Source organism: Suillus plorans, assembly GCF_016647745.1.
Source record: "Suillus plorans strain S12 chromosome Unknown HD556scaffold_150, whole genome shotgun sequence".
Classification (NCBI taxonomy): Eukaryota; Fungi; Basidiomycota; class Agaricomycetes; order Boletales; family Suillaceae; genus Suillus; species Suillus plorans.
This window is the reverse complement of record NW_024537534.1, coordinates 22,705-31,984: the sequence shown is the minus strand read 5'-3', so window position 1 is coordinate 31,984 and position 9,280 is coordinate 22,705. Positions and strand designations below refer to the sequence as shown.

General features: G+C 38.5%; 1 protein-coding gene across 1 annotated transcript; it reads left to right on the top strand.

Annotated features, from left to right (window-relative positions):
• Positions 1-7,484: 7,484 nt before the first annotated feature.
• Positions 7,485-7,819, top strand: HD556DRAFT_1451813 (uncharacterized protein; the record flags this gene model as incomplete). The annotated part of the gene is made up of 2 exons (XM_041308038.1): positions 7,485-7,712; positions 7,769-7,819. The coding sequence occupies 2 exons, from the start codon at positions 7,485-7,487 to the stop codon at positions 7,817-7,819; spliced, it is 279 nt and encodes a 92-aa protein (XP_041151888.1).
• Between the last annotated feature and the right edge of the window lie 1,461 nt (positions 7,820-9,280).

Genomic DNA, 9,280 nt, shown 5'->3' with positions numbered 1-9,280 from the left:
TAAGTGAATTAGAAGAAATTAGAACTAATTAGCACTAATGCTCCATAATTATGTCTAAATTAGCCAAATTCAAGTTTCAGCAGGTCTAGCTCAGTTATTTTACCCCTGATAAAAAGATGAGAATTTGAAGTTATTCAAAAAATCTGAGAGTTATTGCTATTGTGTTTGATCCAACTGAATCAGACAGTGTTACATAAAAAGACCAATCTTTGATTAAAAATGACCAATGAATCCATTCAGAAGTGAATCCTCAAGGTACATTTATCTGCATTTTGTCAGTTCTAACATCCCCCCTGAGCTCAATAAAATGACACATTTCTTTTTCATGTTGCAACATGCTCATGGATGGTTTCTCAGACTTTGATCTTCCTTATTTCTAGTTCAGGGGTTATCAAAGTCAAAATCTGATTCTCCAGGACTGAGCAGGTCAAAAACATGTATCACTCAGCATATTTCAAGCATGCACAGTCCAAAAGAAACAGTCTTTAACTCCATTGTAACAACCACTTGGTTAAGATTGGTTATGATGAGTGTTTGAGACAATCATCCATGAGCAAATGTTCAAGGTATATTTCAATGACAAAAAAATGTAATTATATAGGTTTCAAACCTGCTTAGTCTAGGATCAGATTTTGAATCTATTGCGGCAATAACATGGCTAAGACATTTTTTGGAGAAAATGATTCATGAAGAAATGTCAGGGTATGAATTCATAGAATAAAATAATATCATCAGCAGATTTCAAACCTGCACAGTCCAAGAGAAACAGATTTTGACTCTGGTGATCACTTAATATTTCATCTTTAGCAGGTTTTGAACCCACACAGACAGATTTAGATTCTGTCATATTGACTGCTTAGCTAAGACTAGTTGAATGCACTTCCGATGAATCCATTCAAATGTGAATCCTCAAGGTATAATTTTAGCCTTGATAGATTTGTATTTTCCTCATTCCCTAGTCACTAGGATCAAACTTGAAAGTTTGATGTGTAATCTGCTCTTCTTCTTCTCTTCAACCAAGTCAAGGCCTTTAGAAAGAATTAGATTGTTCTATACTATCCTTCTGATTTGCATTGAGACTTTGGTCATATATTAACTCTGTCAAAAAATACTTGCACATTCACCTCTAGTAAGTTTTTTTAGCAAAAAAGGATGCATGAAACCAACAGCAATGTGAATCAAGCTTGAGATCATCAGTGCTTGTTTTGCTATACATTTGTGTGGAAATATGAAGGTGTGATTTCATACAATAAAAAGAAAATTATCATTGGTAGGTTTCAAAGCTACACAGTTACAGTTTGAGAGAAACAGATTTTGACTCTGGTGACAACTCGACTAAGACTCATGAAGATCAATATTTGAGATGCTGTCTATGAGCAGATATTCAAGACATGTTCTGATAGAAAAAAATGTATCACTCGACAGGTTTCAAACCTGCAGACTTCAATGGAAACAGATTTTGAATCTATTGCAGCAATGACATGGCTAACATCAGTCGAGTTGAGTTATTGAGAAAACCATTCATGAGACAATGTCAAGATATGTTTTCATAGAAAATAAAAAAAATTATCATTGGCAGGTTTCAAACCTGCACATTCCAAGAGAAACAGATTTTGACTCTGGCGATCACTTGACCATTTCATCTTTAGGCAGGTTTTGAACCCACACAGACAGATTTAGATTCTGTTGTATCAACTGCTTGACTAAGACCAGTGAGATGCACTTCCAATAAATTCATTCAGAAGTGAATTCTCAAGGCAGTTCTTTCAATAGTATGGTCACCATGATTGATTCTTTTATTCTACTCTTATTGCAAAAGACATCAGACTTCTTCTGGAGCTCTTGACTTCAAGACCTGTTTATCTAGCAATTGTCATGAAAAAGTGCTGATGGCAGACCACCATGGTGGGCCCATGATGTTTGTGATGTCTTGGTATTAACTACTGGGTCATGAGTGACAACCGACAATGGAAGGATCACATATGATTGGACTCAAGAAGGATGTTGAAAATTAGTGTTGGAACTGACAAAATGCAGATAAATGTACCTTGAGGATTCACTTCTGAATGGGTTCATTTGGAGCACATCTAACTGGTCTTAGCCAAGCAGTTGATACAACAGAATCTAAATCTGTCTGCATGGGTTCAAAACCTGCTAAAGATGAAATTATCAAGTGATCATCAGAGTCAAAATCTGTTTCTCTTGGACTGCGCAGGTTTGAAACCTACCAGTGATAACATTTTATTTTATGAAATCACACCTTGATATTTCCTCATGAATGATATATGGTTTCTTTCTTTTTCTTTTTCCTGTTAGAACATACCTTGACATTGACCCATGTGTATTTTGACATTGTGGCTCGCGCTCCCAAACATCTGCTTTATATGGTGTTTGTGGATGCACTTGTCTGTGTCCAAGAACATCTCTGGGCTCCGCATCCTGAGCACAAATGCCTCAAATCATGCTTTGAGGTTGTATAGCTTTCATCCTGCTGCCATGCAGTACAAATGTGTTTTCTATCTTTGATCTACGAGGCTTTGTTGATGCCCTCTGAGAAAACTTCATGCTGTCCAAAAGCACTCACTGCTTAAGAGGGTCAGGAAAGTGATGCCAGCGGTGTGATCGTAGTGCTGACCAAAACTGAATGTGCATCTCAACACAGTCCTCGGGCCAATCATGAACACAGACAGATTTCTTCAAAGGTCTTGACTTGGTTGAAGAAGAAGAAGAGCAGATTACACATCAAACTTTCAAGTTTGATCCTAATGATGAGGAAGAATACATATCTGTCAAGGCTGAGATTCAAGGCAAAGATTCAAAAGAACCATCTGGCCACTATTCGCTTATGTATAAGGTTGAGGTGCACTGTATTTGAGACCTGCTCTCTTCTCGCTTCTTGAAAGTGTTGTATTGCAGTCTGTATTCAATTCATCTGTTCAGCTGAGGGAAAACATTGCGAGTGACAGGGAACGGTACACCTGCCTTGCAGATTCACTTTTGAATGTTTCCTTTAAGCATGCATTCAAATGGTATTAGTCAAGCAGTTGCTACAACAGAATCCAAATCTGTTTCAAATCTGCATGTGTGGGCTCAAAACCCGCTAAAGATGAAATTCCCAGTGATTATCAGAGTCAAAATCTGTTTCTCTCGGACCATGCAGGTTTCAAACCTGCCAATGATAAAATTCATTTTTTTCTATGAAAACACACCTTGACATATGCTCATGGTCTGTTTGCTTACAAGCTCATCAGAGTTGTGTTTAGCCAAGTGGTCGTCCTGACAGAATAAAAATCTGTTTCTATTGGAGTGCAACAGGTTTGAAACCTGTCGAATGTTGCAGCAAGCAAATAGGGACAGTTAGACATTTTGGAGTATTCATGAAAGTGATGTTATTCGTGTCAGTTTTGTCTTTTTCAATGCAACCCAGGTGTGACTGCTTTGTACTAGTTTTGCAGCAGAATGTAGCGAGAATGCTTCTGTTGCATCTATACATTGTGGTCTGTAGCTGGGAGTATCCTTCAGCATGACATATAAATAAAATGATGAAAATATACCAGCAGTATTGGATTGGACAACAGATGGACATGTAATGTAGGGCGTTGCACAGAAATGCAGTGCTTGGTATGGGACAGGGTGTGATTTCATAAATAAAAATGTCATCATTGGCAGGTTTCAAACCTGCGCAGTCCAAGAGAAACAGATTTTGACTCTGATGATCACTTGCAATTTCCATCTTTGACAGGTTTTGAACCTGTTGCAGACAGATTTGGATTCTGTCATATCAACTGCTTGGCTAAGACCAGTTTAGATGCACTCTCATTGAATCCATTCAGAAGTAAAGCCCTCAAGGTACAAATGATTTTATCCTGCATTTTGTCAGTTCTAACATTAATTTCTAACATCACCCTTGAGCTCAACCATATGCGATCCTTCCATTGTCAGTTTGTCACTCATGACCCAGTTGCTAATCCCAGACATCACAAACATCATCGGCCCAGGATGAAGTCTGATGTCTTTTGCGATAAGAGTAGAATAAAAGAATCAATCGCGGTGACCATATTATTGAAAGAACTGACAAAATGCAGATAAATATGCCTTGAGGATTCACTTGTGCTTGGGTCCATTGGAGGTGCATCTAACTGTTCTTAGCCAAGCAGTTAATATGACAGAATCTAAATCTGTCTGCGTGGGTTCAAAACCCGCCAAAGATGAAATTATCAAGTGATTGCCAGAGTTAAAATCTGTTTCTCTTGGACCGTGCAGGTTTGAAACCTGCCAGTTGCAACATTTGTTTTCTATAAAAACACACCTTGAAATATGCTCATGGTCGGTTCGCTTGCAAGATGATCAAAGTTGTCTTTAGCCAAGTGGTTGTTGCAACAGAATCAAAATCTGTTTCTATTGGAATGCAACAGGTTTAAAACCTGTTGAATGTCACATTTTTTCTATGAGAACATGCCTTGAATGTTGGCTCATAGACGGTATCTCAGACATTGATCTTCATTGGTCTTAGTCAAGTTGTCGCCAGAGTTAAAATCTGTGTCTCTTGAACTTTGCAGATTTGAAACCTGCCGATGATGATATTTTTATTCTATGAAATTAAACCCTGATATTTCCTCGTGAATAGTTTTCTTCAAAACCCATCATAAATGCTCTTTTCCACATCATTGCCACAATAGATTCAAAATATGTTTCAATCAAAGCCTACATGTTTGCAATCAGTCAAATGATGCATTTCTCAGATTTTGAATCTGTTATGGCAATAACATGACTAAGACCATTTAAGATGAGTTTTTGAGAAAACTCTATGTCAAGGTGTGATTTCATAGGATAAAAATATTATCATTAGCAGGTTTCAAACCTGCATAGTTCAAAGAGAAACAGATTTTGACTCTGGCGACGACTCAGCTAAGACTGATGAAGATAAGTGTCTGAGATACTGTCTATCATTCAATATTCAAGGCATTTTTTTATAGAAAAAAAAGTGATGTTTCACTGGTTTCGAACCTGTTGCACTCCAATAGAAACAGATTTTGATTCTGTTATGACAACCACTTGGCTAAACACTAGTCTCAGCGGCTTTAAAGCAAACCAACCATGAGCATATGTCAAGGTGTGTTTTCATAGAAAATGGATTTTATCATTGGCAGGTTTGAAACCTGCATGGTCCAAGAGAAACAGATTTTAACTCTGGTGATCATGAACCCATTCAGAAGTGAGTCCTCAAGGCACATTTATCTGCATTTTGTCAGTTCTTTCAATAGCATGGTCACCGTTGATTCTTGTATACTGCTTTTATTGCACAAGACACAGACTTCTGCTGGGGCTCTTAACTTCAAGACCTGTTTACCTAACAATTTCCTTGAAAAAGTGCTGATGGCAGACCATCACGGTGGGCTCATGAGTGAAAACTGACAATACAAAGATCGCACAGTTAAATCCAAGGTGGATGTTAGAAATTGATGTCTGCGCCTAAGCAAATGTTGCAATTGGCAGGTTTGAGCAGGATAAAATAAATAAATGATGATCATGCTATTGACAGAACTGACAAAATGCAGATAAATGTGCCTTGAGGATTTGCTTCTGAATGTATTTATTGGGAGTGCATCTAACTGGTCTCAGCCAAGCGGTTAATACAGCAGAATCTAAATCTGTCTATGTGGGTTCAAAACCTGCTGAAGGTGAATTTGCCAAGTGATCACCAGAGTCAAAATCTGTTTCTCTTAGACTGCGCAGGTTTGAAACCTGCCAGTGATACAATCATTTTCTATGAAAGCACACCTTGTAATCTGCTCATGGTCGGTTTGCTTGCAAGCTGATCACAGTTGTGTTTAGCCAAGCAGCTGTTATCGCAGAATAAAAATCTGTTTCCATTGGAGTGCAACAAGTTTGAAACTTGTGGGATGTCACATTTTTTCTATAAGAACATGTCTTGAATATTTGCTCATACACAGCATCTCAGACATCAATTTTCATTGGTCTTGGTCAAGTTGTTGCCAGATTCAAAATCTGTTTCTCTTGAACTGCGCAGGTTTCAAACCTGCCATCAAGAACATTTTTGTTCTATGAAATCATAACTCAACATTCCCTCATAGATATATTTCTCACAAACTAATCTTCATTGGTCTTGGTTGTGTTACTCCCAAAATGGATTCAAAATCTGATTCTCCTGGATTGAGCAGATTCAAAACATCACTCTCTGATCCAAAGCATGATCCTAGCCTTTAACATTAGATGGATCTGCTTCCAGAGCAGGAAAAGGAAGGATCCATAGCACAAGAGGGAGGACCTGAGATCAGACTCACATTTCACTTCACTTCCCATGCTATGAGTCATAGTTAGTAGAGTCGCTTTTGCATGGTTGTACTGTGTGCAATTGATCCTTCTTGTTCATTTGGAATGATTGTTTGGCTTGAGGCTTGACCACTGCCATTTATTCTACTTTTATTGTAAAAGACATCTTGGGATTAACAACCGGGTCACGAGTGACAACTGACAATGGAAGGATCGCATATGGTTGAGCTCAAGGGTGATGTTAGAAATTAATGTTAGAACTGACAAAATGCAGGATAAATTATTTGTACCTTGAGGATTCACTTCTGAATGGATTCAATGAGAGTGCATCTAACTGGTCTTAGCCAAGCAGTTGATATGACAGAATCCAAATCTGTCTGCAACAGGTTCAAAACCTGTCAAAGATGAAATTGCAAGTGATCATCAGAGTCAAAATCTGTTTCTCTTGGACTGCGCAGGTTTGAAACCTGCCAATGATAACACTTTTATTTTATGAAATCACATCCTGTCCCATACCAAGCACTGCATTTCTGTGCACGCCCTACATTATATGTCCATCTGAGCAGTCACACCTGGGTTGCATTGAAAAAGATAAAACAGTTTGACATGAATGACATCACTTTGATGAATACTCCAAAATGTCTAACTGTCCCTATGTGCTTGCACTTGGGACTTGGATCTCTGAGAATCTATATCTATACACTGCAAAATATTTTGCAAGCAGGTTTTGAACCTGCATGGTTTAAAAGAAACAGATGATGTTGACTCTGTTGCAACATCTACTTGGCTAAGACCAGTGATATGAAGCTCTCAGGAAAGTACACATGGGTCGATGTCAAGGTGTGTTCTGATAGGGAAAAAAACAAACATATATCAATCATGAGGAAATGTCAAGGTGCGATTTCATGGAATAAAAATGTTATCATTGGCAGGTTTTAAACCCGCACATTCCAGTAGAAACAGATTTTGACTCTGGTGATCACTTGACAATTTGATCTTTGGTAGGTTTTGAACCCACGCAGACAGATTTAGATTCTGTCATATCGACTGCTTGGCTAAGACCAGTGAGATGCACTTCCAATAAACTCATTCAGACGTGAATCCTCAAGGCACGTTCATCTGCATTTTGTCAGTTCTTTCGATAGCATGGTCACTGTTGATTCTTTTATCCTTGATGCAAAGTTCAATATATGACCAAAGTCTTGATGCAAACTCGGAATGATGAGTACAAGAGCAATTTAATTCTCTCCAAAGGTCTTGACTTTGTTGAAGAAGAAGAGCAGATTACACATCAAACTTTCAAGTTTGATCCTAATGACCTGGGGAATGAGGAAGAATACACATCTGTCAAGGCTGAGATTCAAGGCAAAGATTTAAAAGAGCCATCTGGCCACTATTTGCTTATGTGTAAGGTTGAGGTGCACTGTATTTGAGACCTGCTCTTCTCTCGCTTTTTGAAAGTGTTGTATTGCAGTCTGTTTTCAATTCATCTGTTCAGCTGAGGGAATACATTGCGAGTGACTGAACCAGATGCTTAGTCAAGCCTGGTTAGGCGCGCGATGATGTGCAGAGTGCGGTTAAGTGGAAGTGCCACTATGCGTTAGCGCGCGCTAAGCAGATGTGAGGCGCGCATGCAGGTGGTTGGAGCACAGCGACTCTAGATGAGTTGAATGGGGACCTAATAGGGGCTAAAAAGTGTGTACCACAAGGGACTACTTCAAAGGTAAACCTATAGGGAGAGGTATACAGTATGAGGGAAGTAATGTAGTAGTAGTTCCAAGTATAGTCAACTCATACTGTCTAGTGCGCAGGAAAGTGCGTGTTCAGGTTTGCACAGAAGTTGATTGTTGGACAAATGATGAACAAGGATAGGGAAACTGATAGTGCTCTATACTCCTTGATGCATATATCAAAATAGGCTCATTCCTGCCCAGTGCGGTTCTGAGTGTCACAGCAAGATGATGGTGGTTAATTTGTCAAGAGAGAAAAACATACATGAACTATGTAAGTAATGTTAAGCGCTAAAGCGAACTGAGAAGCAAAGCGAGTGCGTGATAATATGTAATATAAGTGTCCATGACATAGCATCATGGATTGTGTGCACATGGCACCAGCAATACTGTCAGAATTCACAGAAATAGAATAGAAATATGCACTGATGAACTGAATGGACATGGAATGGATGGACAAAGGACGAGCATGACTCTTTTATGACAGTCACATGGCTAAACACAACTTTGATCAGCTTGCAAGCAAAGCGACCATGAGCAAATTTCAAGGTGTGTTTTCATAGAAAAAAAAATGAATTTTATCATTGGCAGGTTTCAAACCTGCGCAGTCTAAGAGAAACAGATTTTGACTCTGGTGATCACTTGACAATTTAATCTTTAGCAGGTTTTGAACCCACACGCACAGATTTAGATTCTGTTGTATTAACTGCTTGGCTAAGACTAGTTGAATGCACTTCCAATGAACTCATTCAAAAGTGAATCCTCAAGGCACAATCTCAGCCTTGATATATTTGTATTTTTCCTCATTCCTCAGGTCATTAGGATGAAACTTGCAAGTTTGATGTGTAATCTACTCTTCTTCTTCTTCTTCAACAGAGTCAAGACCTTTAGAAAGAATTAAATTGTTCTTATGCTTATCCTTCTGAGTTTGCATCGAGATTTTGGTCATATATTGAACTCTGTGTCAAAAATACTCGCATTCACCTAGCAAAAAAGGATGCATGACACCAACAGCAATGTCAATCAAGCTTGAGATCATCAGTGTTTGCTTGCTATACATTCGTGTGGAGATGTGAAGGTGTGATTTCATTATTCATACAATAAAAATAAAAATGTTATTGTCAAGGTGTGTTTTTATGGAAAATAAAATTCATCGTCGGCAGGTTTCAAACCTGCCCATTGCAAGAGAAACAGATTTTGACTCTGGTGATCACTTGACAATTTGATCTTTAGCAGGTTTTGAACCCACACAGACA